General features: G+C 45.8%; 1 protein-coding gene across 1 annotated transcript; it reads left to right on the top strand.

Annotated features, from left to right (window-relative positions):
- Window positions 1-1,054: 1,054 nt before the first annotated feature.
- On the top strand, window positions 1,055-18,710 carry IMPA1 (inositol monophosphatase 1). The gene is made up of 9 exons (XM_066578456.1): window positions 1,055-1,118; window positions 2,973-3,041; window positions 6,925-7,058; window positions 9,540-9,644; window positions 11,137-11,182; window positions 12,979-13,087; window positions 13,760-13,868; window positions 16,973-17,124; window positions 18,154-18,710. Exons 2-9 carry the CDS (start codon window positions 2,979-2,981, stop codon window positions 18,273-18,275), a joined length of 840 nt encoding a protein of 279 aa, XP_066434553.1. The 5' UTR covers window positions 1,055-1,118; window positions 2,973-2,978; the 3' UTR covers window positions 18,276-18,710.
- The last annotated feature ends 1,319 nt before the right edge of the window (window positions 18,711-20,029 follow it).

Below are 20,029 nucleotides of genomic sequence, written 5' to 3'. Positions count from 1 at the left end.
ACTCGCAAGAAAATGGTGTGCTTTTGGAGCGAAGCGAGAGTAAAAACACAGAATTATGAAACCAATGATCTTCAATGGCTTCATTCCCATTGGAGATGTTTTCACTCAAGCGATAAGGAGCGTCCGATCTTTCTGCGTTTGGCTTTTTAGCCCCCATGTTTCCCTATGGAGCCTCCCTTTTATCGCATCGCACGAACTTGCGATTTTCGTGTGATGCGATTTAACATTAGAAGCTCCTGCGGTCTATTGTGAGAAACGCGTGAGAAAATCGCGAGCAGCAGACATGTTTTTGCAAGAAAAAGCATCTCTGACGCCCAGACATCTCATGAGCAAAACTGCGACATTCTAGCAGCGATATAGCGATTGCCATCGTGAAGAGCCCTTATGGACAGAGTCTCTCCATCAGCCTAGCTACAGCTTTGACACATCGCACACAATTGCGTAGGTGTGGCTTTTTTTTACGCCCGTTGCTAGGAAACGTGAGAAAGAAACCAGAATGCAGATGCAGGATTGCGTGCGTAAAATGCGCTGTACAAGCATACGCGAACAAAGAGATGAAAATACGCAGCGCCCTCTGGTGGTAAAACGCTGCCGTTTTACGTGAGTCCAGTGATACGCTGCGTAATTGTGATGGAAAAAGAACTCCGTGGACTAATTAGACGTTTATATCGGTGCGTCTTTGTGCGAACACGCTGTGCGGGCGCAAAATGTGAGAAAGACAAGCGATGCGTACACACAAAGGCGCTAATCACTCCCCCAAAATGCAGCGCTCGGGCGTGTGCGAACATGAACACAACTGTGTGAAGGGGCCGTTCTCCTGGTAAAAGAATGACATTTTTGACTTCCACCATTTCTAGGTTTTCACATATTACCGCCCTGTAGTCTGCCATTACTCCCCCGCCTCACGTGAGGTAAATATGGACAGCCATTCCTACCAGAGCGGCTCGCGACGACGATGACAGAATCTGGGCGGGAAGAGGGAATCCAGCTGTCTGCGCATGCGTGTTCTCGCAGGAGGCCGGCAGTGTCTGCGCATGCGCACTCTATCAGGCGGCCGGCAGTGTCTGTGAGGCGCACTCTACTTCCTGCTACCGGGCTGAAGCAGCGCAGAGACTGAGGCAAGTTCGTAACGCTGTAGCAATGGAGGCTGTAGTGGTGATGCAGTGTCTGACATAGAGCGATGCAGGAGTCCGGGTTACCGGGACTTGGACTGAGTCCTATAAGTAGTCGCACACTATAGCAGTGCTGGAACTCCCCTCAGCTCTGCAGCGCCCCCCTCTCTAGTGGTCGCTGGGCGTCTTCATCGCCTCCGATGCTCTCTTGTATCTCCTATTGAGGTTTTTCGTATTGTTGCACGCGGTTGTCGCACCGCACAATCTATACCGCTTTTAGCGTTTCCTCGCCGCCCTGTGATTGGCTGCGCTGCACACGTGGCGGACAATATTACTTCATTTGGCATCCATGGCGATTAATATAAACGTACCTGAAGTTCGGTTTTTGCTCTTGGGCTGCTTTCACACAGTTGAGAAAACCGCGTGAGATGTGTGCGTTGTGAGACTCGCAAATATTAACCCCGTTCTTTTGAATGGAGTCATATACATGAGCGGTGCGTCCTGCGCGTCCGATCTTCTCACATTCCTCGAAAGCGGGCTGTGAAACGCAGCGCACGGGGTGACAACGGTGAGACACGCTGGCCGATTCTCCGGCGTGGCTTTCGGAAGTGATTAGAGGTGGTTTTGACGCACCCGTGGGTACCTCCCACACCGGCGAGCGCGATACCAAGCCGAGTGTCACCGCCCGATACCGCGCTCGCTTGTGAGACTAGTCCTGATACACGCGAGCGTAATTCCATCACGTATTACACGGTGAATGGGGTTGATGAAAATACATTGACTTTCGCTGGCGCACGCACGCTAGCGGTTTTAATTGCGTATAACGCTGGCATAAAAAAAGGCCGCAGCATGCTGTATTTTACAGCGTATTAGGCGCGATAGAGCCGTGTAGTTCTCTATAGGTGCGTAATAAACGCAATTATATTGTGTATGGCCGGGGTCACACGGGGGTATGTTTACCGCGTATTACAGGTGCTCTGTACGCCCGTGCGTTAGCGGTTAATTCGCAGGTCATCGGTTATGTTGCCATACATAGTGCCCCTGCGTGTCAGAATTGCGTAATATGCGAGCGCAAAAAAAAAAACCTGCAGGTGACAGACTTCCTTTTAAAGGGGTTCTCCAGGATCCCCACTGCTTTCCAACTCCGCCGTCCGTACAGACCGCGCTGGAAGCGTATCGCGCCGTCCGTATTGCGTCTTAGTCCTGCAGGCACAATGTTTTCTGATGCCGCATAACAGATGGGATCACCCGGCGAATGAGCGTTTGCTTAATCAGCGACTGATCGCTGCCACTTCCACGTGCGCCGGTGATCAGATGAAGGAATGTTCCTATGGGATGATCGGGCCGCGGGATTCCCCGTGACTAAAATCTACAGAAGTTTTTGAAAACTTTTATTTTGAAGTTTGCAGCTAACTGCAGATGAGTTTGGTGCTGCTCAATGATATTGGTATAGTCGCTGCTCTTCCCGCCTCCCCCTGACTAACAGGTCGGCATTGACAGGCCGTGTGCGCTGTCCTACAGACAGGCCCCTCAGTCAGTGGAGGGGGAGCTGGGGATATAGTGATGAGTTGCACAGGACTCGGCTCTCCCCCGCTACAAACTTTGGAATGTAAGTTTTCAAAAACGTCGCGTGACGGACCGCGCTAATCCGATTGTCACTACCCTGTAACGCCTGCAGCTGGCCACGTTGGGGACGTTACAGATTCTCCTTCAGCATGATGTTTTTGCACTGATGGAATAGGTGTAATTAATTTGCATAATTAACGGTTATTGCCGCCTCTGTGATTAACACTGAACAGGATCAGTATGGAAATAGTATTTAAAGCTTTTTTTTTTTTTTTTATTCCCCCCCCCCCCTAGGTTATAATGGCTCATCAGTGGCGAGAAGCTATGGAGTTTGCTGTCCAAGTAGCAAAAGAAGCCGGAGCGGTATGTATTGAAGATATTAAATGGCTGTGTAACATGTTAGAATGCGGATCAGCACCGCAATGTACTTTGTGTGGATGTATCTTCCTAGGGCTTCTGACTGCCTGTGCCATAGGGGTGGGAAATCTTTGGCTACGGCCACACAGTGGATTGTCCTCAGTAGAAGATCAGCTGCGGATTATGTTGTAGATTCGTACCAAAATCCACAGTAAGGCCCCCCTGCGGATCACGCAGTCTGAAGCTTTCCAGAGCTTTGCTATGGAAAGCGCAGCACCCCTGTCCATAAGCAGAGAATCCTAGAGATTCTCCGCTCGCAGCCGGCAATTCGCAGCATGCTGTGAATTGCTGCGATTCTCCGCAGTCAGCCTATCTGTCAGATAGGCTGACCCACGGAGATTTGCCTGCGGCTCCTGCTCCCGGGTGACGGCGGAGATCCGCCGCCGGATACCGCGACACCCGTTGACAGGGGGCCTAAGGGTATCTTCACACACAGTGTAAATGCTGCGAAATATCCACCCAGGTGTGGAAATTCTGCAGAATTTACGGTACAATCCGTGTGGAGGAGATTTCTCAAGTCTCCCGCACATGGAGCGGAACATTTTTGGCAACAAATCTGCAGTGTTTTTGCAAAATGCTGTGGATTCTAAACCCTCAGGCCCGAATGCCCACAGACGGATAATTGCTGCGGAATTCACGATCAGACACCCGCCGCGAATTCCGCAGAAATGTCCGTCCATAGACATGCTGTGGTAAATGATTCTCCCCTGCCCACGAGCAGAAATCAACTGCGATATTCCGCTCATGGGGGGGGATTGCAGCATGTTCTATTCTGTGTGGAAAATCGCACGGACGGTTTCCATTGCAGTCAATAGAAGCTGTCCGTCTGTCCCGTGATACTTCCACAGTGAGCATTGCGGCAGTACCGCGAGAATCCACGTCACAGCCCAGCGACGGTCGGCATGCACTGCGCATGCATGCAGGCTCACGGGCGAGACACTTGCGGCTGATCTGGAGAGGCGAGTATAGGGTCTCTGGGGGGCGCCGGGTCTGATTTCGCAGCATATTCCAGATGCATTTATGTATCTTTAATACAGACGTGTATCCTGGATTGACTGCGGGTTTCCTGACCTGAACTTGGAGCATCATGGGAATCTGCGACAGATATCGCCCTCTCATTGAAAGAGGGGAAATCGGCTCTGAACATTCATAGCATAAATTCTCTTCACCGCAAGTCCGTTTGTGCTGCAGATTCCTTTTTCTTCCTGCAGCATGTAGCCCAGATTTCTTGAAGTCTCCTCCTCACTGCTGCTATCGTAGAACGCTCGGGATTGTTATCTAAGTACATTCTGCAGTATCTCCACTACGCGTCTTCATACCCCTTCCATATAAAGTTCAGCCATATGCAAGCAGGAAGGTTGAAGATGAACAATCACTTCACAGGTCCCGGAGCAGCTTTAGGTACCGCTCACACGGGTGGGACCTTTTCACCACAAGACTTGTACATTCCGCACCAACATCTGCACGGCGGCTTCATGCTGATTTTGATGAAAATGGCTTAAATCGACGTCAATTTTGCATGAAAATTTGCGATGAAGTGTCCCTTACAAGGATGCTATGTCAGATCCGTCAATGAGCCGCCCATACATGGGAATGAGGTTTCCACAATCCCGTTCACATGCCACAACCGTTTTCCATTCAGATTGCTGGCACCGTGCTAAAATACCGATTGAAAATAAGTAGGAAAAGTTGTATTGAATATCAATAATCCTCGTGTGGATCTGCTAAAATCCGCCGCAGTTATCTGACTGTAAGCCCCTGTTGGCAATCCATTATCTTGAAGTCCCAACAGTCCTTGTATGAATGAAGTGGTGGTTGCATTTGCGGCTCCATTCATTTCAGTGCTGGTGCTGGGGATTACTGAGCTCTCGTACTTCGCCATGTCTGGCACTGCCTTTGAAATGATTGGAGCGGAGATGCGCATGTGCGACTTCTGCTTCATTCATGTAGAAACCGTCCACAGCCCTGTTCTAGGCATCACTGGGGGTTCCAGCGGTCAGATCCTCACCGATCGCAAAGTCATTCCCTACGCAGGGGGTAACTTTACATTTTGGTACTGTTCCTTTTAGGTTTCCTTCAGACAGTCCTTTTATTTTTTGACTTTTTTGTATGAGGAAAGAAAAGCCAGAGAACTTGCATCTGTTTTTGAATTATGTCTGCGTTGTTTTACTGCCTTTTATTTTGCGGCTTCTTTTTAATTTCTTTGATGTTTTCTTTAGAGAAGCCAGTGGGAAAATTGCAGACAAATTGCCAGACCCAAAGCCCCCTGTGTCCTTTGAAAAAACGCCATGAACCCCAAAAAATCTGCAAAATTGAGGAAAAGCGCCATTTAAAAACAAGGCGTTTTTCTCAATAAAAGCCTCTCTCACGGGTGGAATATTTCCACAACACAACTAAAATCTGCAAGTCTAAATGTGCATTTTGATGCAGAACTCAGCTATTTTCAGTTCCGTGTCAAAATCCGCATGTTATAGAAGAGTAAGGCCGAATGCGCACTGCCGGATTGGATTCCACATGCGGGATCTGACCCTGTGACCCCTGTGTGCCTGTCCGGATTTCTTCTTATCTGTATGTGGATGTGCCTGCTGATGCGCAGTACACGTAATACCGCGCCTTCGTTTGGCAATGACGTGGATTCTGTGGATCGGACGACTTCCATTGACTTCAATGAAAGCTGACCGTACGGAATCTGCGCTGAAATAGAACATGCTGCGATTTTCACTCTGCGAGTGTAAAATTGTGATTGATTTCCGGTGATGGACATAAAAAAGTAATTTTTCTATAGCATATTTATAGGTAGTATTTGCTGTGGAATACAAGGCGGATACCCGCTCTGGATTCCGCAATGCAAATACACCCGTGTGCGTTGGGCCTTAAGTAGCACAACCCCAGATGAAGTGTGAATGTGGTGCACAGCTGTAAGCCACACTGTCAATGATTTTATATTGCATAGAAAGAGTGAGGACACGAAAAATAGTTATGCAAAAAAATGTATATATATATATTTTTTTATTGTGTAACTCCAGAAAATTCAACGTTTTGAGTCAGCGACCCTTTTTCAAGCTAAATCACAAGGCGTTTGCAGTGACAGTGTCCCAATCGGGAGTGGGCAGCTGTATGTCATAGAGATCGCTGGTCTCCAGGGCACGTTGGACATTTGGAATCTGATGCGGAATTTTTGGCATGGCGAAAAAATTCTCCAGTGGTGTTGCAAAAATATCCCATCTGTGTGAAACGTCCCTGAGGGTGACCGTACGTTAGATGTATAATGTAATGTGTATAGGCAGACGTCAGGGGAGATGAGGATTGGCCTGTTGGATTGTCCCATCTTTTTGTTTTCCGGGAGATAAGCTACTGCTAAAGGCGCTGGCAATGGCTTTCCCCTCCTCTCTACATCCAGAACATAAGCATGCTTGGCCGAGCTTCTGGCAGACCCCTATCTGATGTGTATGGGCTGTCTAACACTCATCTTCTACCAGGGAAATGGCCACCATAGGACATTATGTATCTCTTCACATTGGGGCTAATGGAACTTAGGGGACAGGGTTGCCCAACGTGGACATGTTCAGAGTATAGCTTATTCATTTGTTAGACTGCTCCTCCATCAGGTATACAATCATTGGCATCTTCCCCCCTCAGAAGATTGTGAACGGGAAAGATTTCATTTGTTCTACCTTTGATCACAATTTAAAAGCTTATCTTTGTCAATCGCCTAAATATTTCTGAATTATGCAGCATTTTGGTCACATCAATGACTTTTAGATAACGCTGATAGTCCTAAAAAGTATCCAACCGTGTAAACTATTATGATCTTCTAAACTGATTGCAGGTGATACGCGAAGCCCTGAAAGAGGACGTGTCCGTGATGCTGAAGAGCTCGCCGGCGGATCTGGTGACCGCTACGGATCAGAAGGTGGAAGAGATGATTATTTCATCAATCAAAGAGAAATATCCAAATCACAGGCAAGGCCATATAAAATAGAGCATGCCGCGGGTGTTTTCCCGCACATGCAATCCGCGCCTCAGGGGAAAATGACATCCGCAGGTTATTTAATTACCTGCGGGTGTCCAATGCATCCCTATCGGGCGCGGATCACGTGTGCAGGAGAAACGCTGCGGATTTTAAATGTTATTTTGCCGTGGACATGAGGCCTTATTGTACTGTTCTGGGATTGTGTGTGAATTGTTATGTGTGATAAGCTCAGCAGATATCTGAAGTGTAGCTGTAAAATGTGCCCCATGTTTATGAATATATTTAGTTGTTTTTATTCACAAATTCCTATAAGGCTTGACTAAGACTTGGCTCACACGGGCGGACTGGATCTAGCTGTGAGCCCGGCCAGCTAACCTATGTATTGTCTTTCCTTGTATTGCGGATGACCATGGCAGTTCGCTGTCGGTAAATGCGCAGTACCTTTTCTTTCTTTTTCAAGGTCTGTATTTCCCTCGCTTAGCGAAGACGTGGGTACGCGCTGCCCATACGCAGTGTTAATTGCGTACGGGCTGTGGGTCAGACGGCCTCCATTGACTTGACCATCCATGCGGAATCTGCGGCAGAATAGAGCATGCTGCTGTTTTTCCTCCCCACATGGAATATGCAATCCGTATTCGTAAGTGTGAGCGAAAAAGTGATTTTACATGCTGTTCAATGCCCACGTTTAGCTGAGGATCCTCCATGCCGATATCGATCTGCTGCACATGCAAAGTTTTGTGAAAAACTCATTGTATGTGGTGCGTAGTTTGATGTTTGCAAAAAAACAATCCATTTGATGTTACTTTTTTTTTTTTTTAAACACAGTGTCTCCTGGCAACATGCATTAAAAAAAAGTATTGAATACACTTGTAACCTCCATATTCATTATGGGTAGAGATGAGCGAGCATACTCGCTAAGGACAATTACTTGAGCGAGTATTACTTGAACGAGATCTCCCCTACGTTCCTCCCCGCTCTCCCCAGCCACTCCCCGCCTGCTGCTGGCAGCCGAAACTTTGCTTCCGAGCGGGCAGGTACTCGCTAAGGGCAATGCTCGATTGAGTAATTGCCCTTAGCGAGTATGCTTGCTCATCTCTAATTATGGGATATTTATGCTGTCATAGACGTCTGTAGACTATTTTGATGCATTTTTCTTATTAAATGCTTGTGAAATACGTACGACTGTAAACGCCATTTTAATCCAGTGTGTCCGTATTCAGTCAGCATGCCCTCTCCTCCATCCACATCTGCCTTTGAGGAAAAGTCAGGACACCACCGTACCCTTTAGATGGTTGGCTGGTGGTGGTCACATTAAAGGAATTTTCCAGGATTAAAATACTGCTGACCTATCCTCGGGATCAGCCATCAGATTGGTGGAGGTCCCCTGATTGTGACTCCTGCCGATCAGTTATCTGAAGGACATGTGACGTTACGTTCATTGCTCACATGGCTTGAGAGCAGCTCAGTACTGTTCAGTGATTCAATAATAAATAACCTATCCCCCCTCCACCCTGGAATGAATAAAAAAATAAATAAAAAAAAAATTACCGGACCTGACATTGGCTGCATGACTCGTAACGTATACAGTGGGAAACTTCGTTGAGACTAGCGATCTTGGTTCAATGTTTTTAGTAGCCGTGTGCTGCAGTAACATGGGCCAAATTTGTAAATTTGATGCATTTTTGTCTAATCAGTGCGCCAGAAAAGCGAATCTGCAGCAGCTATCAAGTGGCGTAAATTTGTTCTAATTTTATCAGGTCACTGAAGGACCCAAGCTGATAATCCCAGTCCACTTTAAAAAAAAAAAAACGCCGAGCACGTCGCAAAAAAAGGTAGGGGGGAAGGTGTGTGAAATTCAGCTGATGTTTTTTTGTCGGAAACTGATATATGCTAAAATTTGACCTAAATTGACCCAAATCTCTATCACAATTCTAGCTTACAGCCAGTGATGACTTCCACCCGCAGTTCTGTATAATCTACTTGTCTGTCATTTCTTTTGAGAAGTCTAGATTTGCGTCAAGCTGCCAATGGGCTGCGGGGATTTCCGTATGTGGCAGGACATGAAGCGACCCTCCTGCGGTCCTGGATAAACAAAGATGGACCAACTCCTCCTCTGACTACCTGATGTACATCATTCTAAGACATTACACACTGCTTTGATTGGTCAGTGCTGTCTATGTGAATAGCACTGGCCACTCAGATTAGCATGTGGTGTCTTAGCCTACCAATGCACATGTGGTAGTCAGAGAAGCGGTGCGGCCATCTTTGTTTATCTAGGATTGGACGACTGTCGCTTTAATTCGCATGGCGAAATATCTTTAAACTTTTGCTATATAAACCTGCTCTGGATATATATGATATATACTTTAACATAACTGTAATAGAAAAAAGGACATGTCCGGTGGGAATCTTCCTCCGTCAATTTATATTACAGGAAAAGTGGCTAAAATGTTCCATTTTATCTGTTCCAGCTTTATTGGTGAGGAGTCTGTGGCTGCCGGTCAGGAAAGTACTTTGACAGAGAACCCTACATGGATTATCGATCCCATTGACGGCACAACTAATTTTGTTCACAGGTAAATTTGTGGATTCAGCACAGTTTTAGGAATCTGAAATGTATATGAAAAAGAGATGGGCGCCCCTATGTCCATCCGGTGGTCAGCTGATCAGCGGGGACCCTGAGCACAGCATTTAGGATCCTGAGAGTCACCGAACAAATAGCGTGATGACCATTGATACTTCATTCATTTCAGTGGGGCTGCTAGTGATAGCCAAGCATTTGTACTCTTATTTCCATCAGATCCATTGAAAAGAATGCAGTGGTAGTGCGTGGGCTTGGTAGTTGGACCTCCACTATTCAGACAGTTATCCCCTATTCTGTGGATAGGGAATAACTTTTTTTTTATATCTGTCCGTTGCATTGGGGGACACCGCTTAGACAATGGGGTATAGCTATTGCCACAAGAAGGTGGACCCCAAGCTAATCAGTTTTAGCCTAATGTCCATATGAGGCAGATATCTTCAATCCACCAATCTTCAACTGTTACGCATCCAGCTTTGGAAATGCAGGGCTGGCACTGAATTCTCCCTGTTACCCCGCCGAGGAGGGCAAACGGACTGCAGCTAACCAGTCTGTTGTCAGCCCGACCCTCAGAAGACAAGGTGGTCAATTTCTGTTTGGCCCTGACCCACCAACTACAGTAGTGCCTTATCACAGCACTCGCTTTCTATCCAATGGCAGTCGCGCACAGGGGCGCGCACTGCTAGGGTCCTGTAGGCCTCCAACCCATGGTGGAAAGGTGAGTGTTTTCTCCGCCAGATAAGTATCCTGTCCTATCACCACCACCATTGGCATGAACACTCACTTTACCCTCTGCTCTCTTAGCCTTCCCCTCTCTATTGTCCTGTGTACACTATCGTAGTGCGGGATCATCCTCACAGCACCGTGCCGGCGAGGGACTCGCGGCACACTGTTGCAGCCTGCTTTTCTAGCTATGGGCTCCTTCACTACTATGGGCCTCGGCTTTGGCCTAGCCGTGGCAGTTCAGGCAGCACCTGCTTCGCTACCGCCATAGGCCAATCATAGCCTGTTTCTGGAAAGGGGAGGACGTTCTGCCTTTTCGCATGCCCTTCTTGATTGCGCCTAGCATCAGCTACATTATTGCCTCCCACCTTCCTCTTCCTTCCTGCACATTTCCCTGCAACCTACTGAGACCAGTGGTTCTTCTGATGTGCTCTTCACCACATCTAGCAACTGGCAGTTTAGGGACCGCTCCGGACCAGGTAGGCTCTGCTAGGTGGCCACCTCCTCACTCTATTGCTCCTCCTGCAGTGCCCCCAGCAGTAGGCCATTTACAAATAGTTCTACTGACTGTTGTCTGCGGGAGTAGGATGGGGGGTGCTAATTGAACTATTTCAACTCCCTCGGTATGTTGTGGGTTGTTCTATACTCCTAAGTGGTTTGTATTGTACAGATAATATATATATATATATATAATTATGTGCAGCTGTAAGCATGGTGAAGCTGTTTGTGTGATATTTTTTTTTCTTTTTTTCTTGTTTATCCAGGTTTCCCTTTGTGGCTGTATCAATTGGTTTTGCAGTGAACAAGCAGGTGGGTTGGCTTAGTAATTTAAAGGGGTTATCTGGAGATGGGTGTAGGGAGCCGGTGATGAAGCCCCTGACGGATCTACCCCGCAATCGGATCTGCCCATGAACATTGGGCCTTCCTAATACAGAGGGGTACATGGGCAGGTACAAACCAATTCCCAGCAGCATGCGGAACAGGCAAAATGCTGGCTATACGTTAGGGATTTTAATCCGCTGTTTGCAGATGCCTCGTTTGTGTTAATCACTGCTGATTGGCAAAACGTACAACGGTAACAAATATGCCAATTTGAAACCAAATTCTGAGTAAATTAATTTGATAGGTGACAATTCATGATACAAGTCTGGCCTTGCCAATCAGATGAACATAATGTTCATTTAATTGGGAACTTTAATGCAATTGTGAACCTTTTAATCTCACCGTGCACCAAGAGAGCTGCAGTAGTTGTGTTGCCTGAAGATACAGCAAGAAATGGGAAGAAGAAAATACTGTGTAACACATTGTGTCTGTTGTTGTATTTTCTTGTCTTCCCACGAAGCCCTACATTTAGCACTGAAGAGCTTTCACTGGTAATTTATTTTACCGTGTTCTGAAGCGCTGACTAATGTTTATAAATAACGTGCATCAGACCTGTCATTAGTAAATCTCTTCAGAAGGTTGAAATTTATATATAAATTTAGACTTAAAACCTTTAATTTGTGGTTTAGAGCAGCGCAGCTCATTGGCTGGTGGGGTATAGGTTCCCACACACAGTTGTTTGTCATTCACCACCCTAGGGGGCAAGAAAAGGGGTCTTGTGAAAACAGCAGACTCGTAAACTGTATTCTTCCAGTGCCCCTAGACAGCACACCATTTTCTGTATGTCGTTTTGGCTACTACGGACCTGTAGCTGAAGTATCAGATCTTTACATAAGTTAGCACATTAAAGGGAAGCGGTCACCTGCCTAAAGCACCATTAACTAAGTTACAACACTGTTAGGTGAGGTGACAGGGAGCCGGGTGATGTATTTGTTATACTCGCCTGCTCCCTCACCCCTGCGGTGTCTGCCGCAGAAGCCCGCACGAAAATATGACACTTATCAACTTGCCATGCACGCGTTCTCCTATAGATCTGTATGGGCGAGTGCGCACACAGCAATCTGCCACATACAGTAGTAATGCGAGTCGAACAATGAATCAATGTACTTTTATTGACGCCAATCACCACATATTACGAGCGTATAATACACAATGCAGATACGTTTGTGTGAACCCGGCATAACTGTATGTGACTGCTATAATCAATCAGCGGGTAGTGAAAGCTAGTTTTAAGATGCGTTTACACGGACAATTTTCCCGCATGATTTCTGTGCGTTGCGAGATGCATGGGAAAAGAAGCCATGCTTTTAATGGGTGCATTGACATGTGCGATTTTTCTTATGCCACGCTGTGAGAAGAAGCAATGTGAGAGAAAAATTGCAGCATGTCCTATTTTTGGACGATTCCCTATAGGAGCTGGAAAATAATTGCATTACGCTCACATGTACATGAGTGTGTTTGAATGAGCTTTTGCTTCTATTGGGAATAATAGGTAATTCTCACACGAGTAAATATCGCAAGTGCAGTGATGCAATTTTCTCGCAAAACGCATCACACTTGCAAAAAATCACGGGTTTGCAATCGCGATTTTGCAATACGAGTTTCTTGGACTAATATTGCACTTCCCGTGTAAATGTGCCTTAGTAAATAGTTTTGTTGCAGTCACCATAGAGGGAGTCTACTGAAGACCAAGAATGACATGATTTTGTGATTACTCCCCCTAGGTTGAATTTGGTGTTGTATACAGCTGTGTAGAGGATAAGATGTACACTGGCAGAAAGGGAAAGGGGGCATACTGCAATGGTCAGAAACTGCAAGTCTCGGGGCAGAAAGGTAAGAACTTCTGTACAATATGCTTAGCTAGATATTGACTCCTCTCTGTGCCGTTTTTGCCATGGTTTTCTGAAATTGTGTCTAAACTGCCAGCAGGAGATTTTTTTTTTTATCGAGTGACGGCTGTAGTCCTCGATCTCATCCAGCTCATTGTACAATTTTAGCTCTAGCCAGATAGTTAAAAATCAGGTAGTGGTGCGCCAAACTTTTGTGTAGCTCTAATCTTGGTAGGCTGGGATCCCTGTCACCGACCGTACAGCTTCAAAAACTAAGATATTGGAGAGTTAAACTTTCATACGGCGCACGGACTTCATCGGGGGACCCCGTGGGATCAAGGGAGCTGGTGAGTGTAAAAGCTACATCACTCAACCTACAGGTTATGGTGCTGCAGATGGTGAAAGGTTCCCTTTAAGGGTTAATACCCGTGACTGTCTGCAGAAGTTTTGGTGCCGATTTCACCCTTTACTTCAAGGGATGAATTTTGCAGCAAATCTGCATTAAAATCTGCACTATTTGGTGATCATTTTGATGCAGATTTCACCCCTTCAATTGAAAAGGTGAAAGCTGCTGCAAAGTTGGATGCTCTGCTGTGGATATCCTGCAGCAGTCACCCGTGTGTGAACACACCCTAATATTTTTAAATGTTTTTAACTGTGTTTTCATATTTTTCAGATATAACAAAGTCCATGATTATCACAGAACTGGGGTCAAATCGTAACCCTGAGATTATTAAAATAGTTCTGTCTAACATGGAGAGGCTGCTGTGTATTCCAATCCACGGGTGATTACCTTTTTCATATATCGATACCAAAGACTTTTCAGGAAAACTAATCACACCTTTTGTGATTGGACTTGCTTTATCTTTTACTTCCTTGTGTTATCAAAGTGCTAACGACCACCTGTCTGTCAATTCGTGTGTGAGTTAACTGCAGAGCATGACACCACCTGTGAATGCCAGTTACCGTCTTGGCTCCACCCCCTAATCACATGGCGGTGATTTCATCACGTCCTATTTTTCTTGTGCACTGAATGAGGGGTTATGAGCGGACTACATCCCCCACAAACCCCCGTGGGCCTCAGTTGCTTTGTATACACCAGTACTCAGTCTGGCAGTTTGTATGTTGCGAGACAGCTGCACCCCCATGTGGAGACTCCAATAAATGACATCTCACAAATGTCCACATACATAGCTGGCGGTGCATATTGACCAACAACATTGAAGCATAGTCCTTCACATCTCCTGAACATGATATCATGTCATCTCAAATGCTAATGCCGCCAACACCAGTCCAGCCTTCATCTAATTGTCAGCCATTGTCTAGTATTGAAACAAACCATCGCTGTCGTGCAAACATGTCACCACAGAGGGTTCAGCGTTGCCGTAAAGCTAATGCAGCTTATATAATACAGCGACAAGCCGCGATGTCGCCTCAGCCACCAGCTGAAGTTTGTAAATCACATACAGCTCATATGCAAAAGCTACATAGCAGAGCTGTTTGGTGCATTGCGCCACCAGAAACACTGGTACTATAATTTCCTAATAATTACTAGTACATACAGAACAGTCTCCTTCCTGCATCTAGTGTGATGGCATGTTGTGTATACTGAGGTCATAGTTATAACCAGCACCTTCTGTGCGGTCACATGCCCATGAGCCAACAGAACATTGTGCTGCCTAGGACGATAGTCACGATGGGAGTCCAGATGGCCAACAGCATGGGATCAATGCAGAATTAAAGGGCAAATACCGTATATTCTTGAGTATTAGCCGACCCAAGTATAAGCCGAGTCAATAAGTTTTACCACAAAAAAACTGGTAAAACTTATTGACTCGAGTATAAGCTTTGCTATACTCGAATATGCTAGGTGGAAAAAAAAGAACGCAATACTCCCCACCCAGCCGTTATCTATGTCTTCGGACGTGATGGTCTCCCTGGCGGTGCGGCAAGCTGCTTGAGACTTCTTCCTGCTGTCATCCCCCTGCTGCTCTTTGAATTCCCCCGCCATCAGTGCTGTGTAAGTTAGCACTGTGACTGGATCGAGCGCCAGCCAATCACAGCCATTCAGTGATTTCATTCACTGAATGGCTGTGAATGATCGAGCGCTGGCTGTGATTGCCGGGCGCTTGATCCAATCATAGCGCTTCCTTCCGGGGAGACCATCACACCGGGAACTCAGACGCCGGCTCGGAGGTGAGTATTGGGTTTTTTTTTGTTTTTTTTTACTTCACTCGAGTATAAGCCGAGGGCGTCTTGTTAAGCACAAAAAAATGTGCTGAAGAACTCTGCTTATACTCGAGTATATACTGTATATTAAATGCTACGGTATATTAAATGCTGGAAGTCTGTCAGATACGTTTAGCATATGACGCTAACCCCAATATAGCATGTGCTCATAATGGCTACAGGTAGACTTTTTTTCACTCTTGTTTCATACATGAAGTATCCCGCTTTATGCACTTCTATGTATATGTCAGTATAGAACCATCCTATGGGCAGTTCTAATGCTGAAGCTGTACAAGTTCTCTCCCCGCTTCAAGCTGGTAAAGGTTTCCTCTCACCACGATGACGGATGTCCCCAGCTCAGGCGGATACGACGTGTCTGCGCCAGACTTCCAGCTGTGGTGCATGTGAAGTGACGTCAGCAGCCTCAATGATGTCACACATGTACATAGTTACACAGCGTGTGTAAGGCCTAAAGACATGTCCATCCACTTCAATGTATTATCCTGCAATGTTGATTCAGAGGAAGGCAAAAAAATGCATTAGGTAGTAGCCATTTTTCTTCATTTTTATGGAAAAAAAAAACCTTCCCAACTCCAAATCTGGCAATCAGAATAACTCATTAGATCACTTACTATATCATTTACTATAATATGTAATATTACATTCAAGAAAGGCGTCCAGACCACGCTTGTACTTTTTTTAGTGAGTTTGCCATCAGCACGTCGTTGGGCAGAGGGCAGCAGCTGCCTGACACTGGTTCCTCCAGTTAAGTTTACAGTTCACTAAACTCCCCAAGTCCTTCTCCATGTCAGTGTTCCCCAGTGGTTTCCCATTTAGTGTCTAATGGTGACATGTATTTCCCTGCCTGTGTGCATAACGTTACATTTATCAGTGTTAAACCTCATTTGCCACTTATCCAGATCCTCTTGCAACCACATTCTGTCCTCTGTTGTGTTTATTTATTCACATACTTTTGTATCATCTACAAATATTGATATTCTACTGCACAATCCTTCCACCAGGTCATTAATACATATTAAAAATAATAGGGCCCAAAACCAACCCCTGTGGTATTCCAGTAGTAACCCCTCTAGTAACTCTGCGTCCATAAAAGTCCGATCTATTTGAGTAAATGCACACGGTTGGTAATTCTGCGTCGAGATTTCCCACAGAATTTCCGCCCGTGCACACGGCCATTGGATTGCATTTGTTTATGCAATACTATGCAGACAGCTGCGATTTGACCGCGTGAAAATTTGCGCAGTAAACAAATTGCGGCATGTCCTATTTCTGTGCGAGCCTCGCAGAGGCCCACACAGAAACGTCACCACTGATGTGCCGGTTCTGCATTGCGGCTGTGAGCCATCCGGCACATCGCAGAGCAGAGAGAAGACGCCAGAGGAGGTGAGCCCGTGGGTCACTGCAGGGGCACGGCTCGCATCCCGCTGTGAGAATTCTCGCAGCGAGATCCGACCCGGACATCTGCATTCACCAAAAGTAAACAAAAAAAAATGCACACCAGAATTCCGTTTGTTTTTGGTGGAGGTTGTTGTTGTTTTTTTTTCTTTTTATATATATATTGGTCACCCTATCACCAAGAGAGAATGTAATAAAGCGATCATCCAACGATGAGCTGTATCTTTTTGCTTCTACCTTCTAGGATCAGGGCAGTGGGGACGGCTGCCGTAAATATGTGCTTGGTGGCTTCAGGAGGGGCTGATGCTTATTATGAGATGGGAATCCATTGCTGGGATATGGCAGCTGCAGCAGTCATTGTTACGGAGGCTGGAGGGGTTGTCCTGGATGCAAAAGGTTTGTATGTGTATAAAGTTCAAGTTAAAGAAAGTGTAAGGGGGTTATTAGACAACCCTTGGTAATCCTTTGTAACTATCTTGCATTGCAACATTAATAGACGCTGTAGGAAACTAATATACGGCACTCAACTATATCTGTTAGCCCTGTAGGCACTAAATGGAGCCACAGGGTCCATGTCTGACCATCACTCCATTCAAATACCACCTGAACAGGGCGCTGGAGACCACTGCTCTACTGGTCATGGGGGTCTTTGTCATGGAATAAGCCGTCCAAGGGCTCTCTCACATTTGTGCTTTTGTTTTCCATTTAGCTGCTCTGTTTGAGGAAAACATCCAAACAGAAAAGACACGTTTCTTTTAAAGGGGTTTTCCAGGCATCGGCTCCTGTCAAAGCTAGGATATAGCCGGGTCGGAGCGGAAGCTGCTGCTCTGACCCCGTGCAGGGGCCGGCGCTCATAATTGCAGGCGCAGCTCTCAATAAATCAGTGAGGAGCCGCGCCTGTAATTACAAGCGCCAATGGCCTCTGCTCCGACCCCATTATGCCCGGGCACCGGCAGGGGTCACTGCCTGGACAACTTTTTAAGTTTCCATTGAATTCAGTGGGAACTAAAGTGCTTTAGTTCAGCTCAGCTTACCTCCATTCTGTTTTTGATTTCTGTATTTTTAAACATAATTGTACAGATTGCGGTGTTGTTGTTTTTATGCAAAAAACAGAAAGCAAACAGGAAAGACACTTCTGTTTTTTACATTATAATCAATGTGATTTAAGAAAAAAAATCAAGCCCCTAGACGTTGTAACTGCAAAATGGCATCTCAAGCAGATGTGCAAATGTTAGCAAAATAGACACTTCTCTATTCTCCCATGGGGCGGTCCTGCATTCATACCTGGGTATCGGGGTGCACCATATCCAAATTGTCAACCTTCGCTTATTTGAAATGTGACGATAACTGTCTGTCCAATCTGATGATACAAAGCAATCAAGAACACTTCGAAGGCTTTACATAAATGTATCCCTTTTCTTGCAGGAGGACCTTTTGACTTGATGTCCTGTAGAGTGATTGCAGCAAGCAGTAAGGAAATTGGAGAACGAATCTCCAAAGAACTTCAACTCATACCGTTGGTGCGAGATGATGGCAAGAAGGAGTAAACATTTCAAAATGTGTTGGTTTGAGATACTCTGGCATTTATTCACTTTGCACTTGATTTAAGAATAAGCCATTCTATCTTTAGAGAATAATTCCAGTTCCAAATACAACATTTCCAAGAGCCTTATGCCAGTATCTGCGCCACATCATGTCTTATGACATTCCAATGGTAAATGCTTGTTAATCCCTTACAAAAAATAGTCATACAATGGAGAATTGAATAAGTGAGAAATGTCTTGGGGGACGGCTGCTGCTGCCTTGTAAGATTTCCTACCCAGAACGTGAAATCATCCATGTATAGTAGATTTACTGTAACCCCGTATGCAATCGCACCTGAGTGTATCCTTACTGGCCACATGTACTGTATATCTCTAATACTGCACTGAGCGATTCCAGTGTTTGCTAAGCTGAAATAAAGATGTATTTATTTATTTTTATTTCTGAATGTCGTCAACTGTTTAATGTATTGAATAGTAGGAAAATAATAGTTCGTCTGAAAAGTCATTTCCTCGTACCAGTAATGTGCTGATGAATACTTTTTGTGCATAAGGCCTCATGGAATCAGACTCGGCGCCCCTCAAAGACCCTATACTCGCCTCTCCGGATCTGCAGCAAGTGTCTCGCCCAGCAAGCCGGCGTGCATCCGCAGTGCAGCGCCTGACGCGCAAGTGCTGGGCTGTGACGCCGATTCTCGCGGTGCTCACTGCGGAAGCATCACGGGACGGACTGCTTCCATTGACTGCAATGGAAGCCGTCCGCGCGATTTTCCGCACTGAATAGAACATGCTGTGATGCGAGAGACAGAATTAAACAGGATCTGACCCCCAACCCGCTCATTGGTTTCAGTGTGATTTTAAAAGGCAGGAAGCAGAAGGAAAGCTGTCAGTTTGCTTGTATTTGGTTTCTGGTGTTAATTGGAAGAAATAGTGCTGCAAACTACGCAAACAGCAAAGCTTTCGGCTTGCTTCTGTTTTGTTTTTGGTTTCTGTTATTTAGTGTTTTTTAAACGCCTATTAAAATCAATGGAGAAAAAACCTGGATACATTTATTCCCGTCTCTCCACTCCAAAAACGGAACAGAAATGGAAACCCTGAATGGAGGGAAAACACAGGTGTAAATTGAGCCTTAACTCAGTTCAAGACTTTCAATTCATCTTCTGTATATAAGCTGTCCTTTCTTCTTAGGCTAACTACACATGGACGAGCACGATATCTGGCTGTGAATCACGGCCCAAAATTGCACTCGCCAACATGTGAATTCCCCGCAGATGGAAGACCTTTTTATGTTAAAATCTCCCCACACCACTTAGAGGAAGTAGCAATCCTCCGCCGCGGCTGACAGCGGATCAGAGTTTCTCCGATTATCAAGAATATTTTTTGTGGGGCATCCCTTTAAGTGTAAGTTGTCAAAATTTTCAGTTAGAGTCCCTGCACTTTCATTGTGCAGTGCTCCTGCTCCGTCGCCTGTTATTGGCTCCTTCTGGCAGCTGAAGGCAGCCACATATAAAGCTATATGTGATTGTCTCAAGGTGCCAGAAGCAGATGAAAATGGCCGATGGAGCAGGAGCACTGCACAGTGAAAGTGCAGGTACTCTTTAAAGTTCAGGCTCTGCTTGTACAGAGCCATAATATGGTACCCTGCACTTTTGGTGGATGGAATCACTGAAATGCTAGGAAAATCTGAAGGGGCCTTAATTAGAGATGAGTGAGCATACTCGTTAAGGGACAATACTCGAGCGAGTATCGTCCTGGTCGAG

Source organism: Eleutherodactylus coqui, chromosome 9 (genome assembly GCF_035609145.1).
Source record: "Eleutherodactylus coqui strain aEleCoq1 chromosome 9, aEleCoq1.hap1, whole genome shotgun sequence".
Lineage (NCBI taxonomy): Eukaryota > Metazoa > Chordata > Amphibia > Anura > Eleutherodactylidae > Eleutherodactylus > Eleutherodactylus coqui.
This window is presented reverse-complemented; position numbering and strand designations above follow the sequence as displayed.

Bases quoted from the DNA above. Each gene is read 5' to 3' on its own strand.
- IMPA1 (XM_066578456.1), top strand. From the start codon at position 2,979: ATGGCTCATCAGTGGCGAGAAGCTATGGAGTTTGCTGTCCAAGTAGCA. The intron at 7,059-9,539 runs GCAAGGCCATAT...TATCTGTTCCAG, and splicing joins GAGAAATATCCAAATCACAG to CTTTATTGGTGAGGAGTCTG. The intron at 13,088-13,759 runs GTAAGAACTTCT...CATATTTTTCAG, and splicing joins GCAAGTCTCGGGGCAGAAAG to ATATAACAAAGTCCATGATT.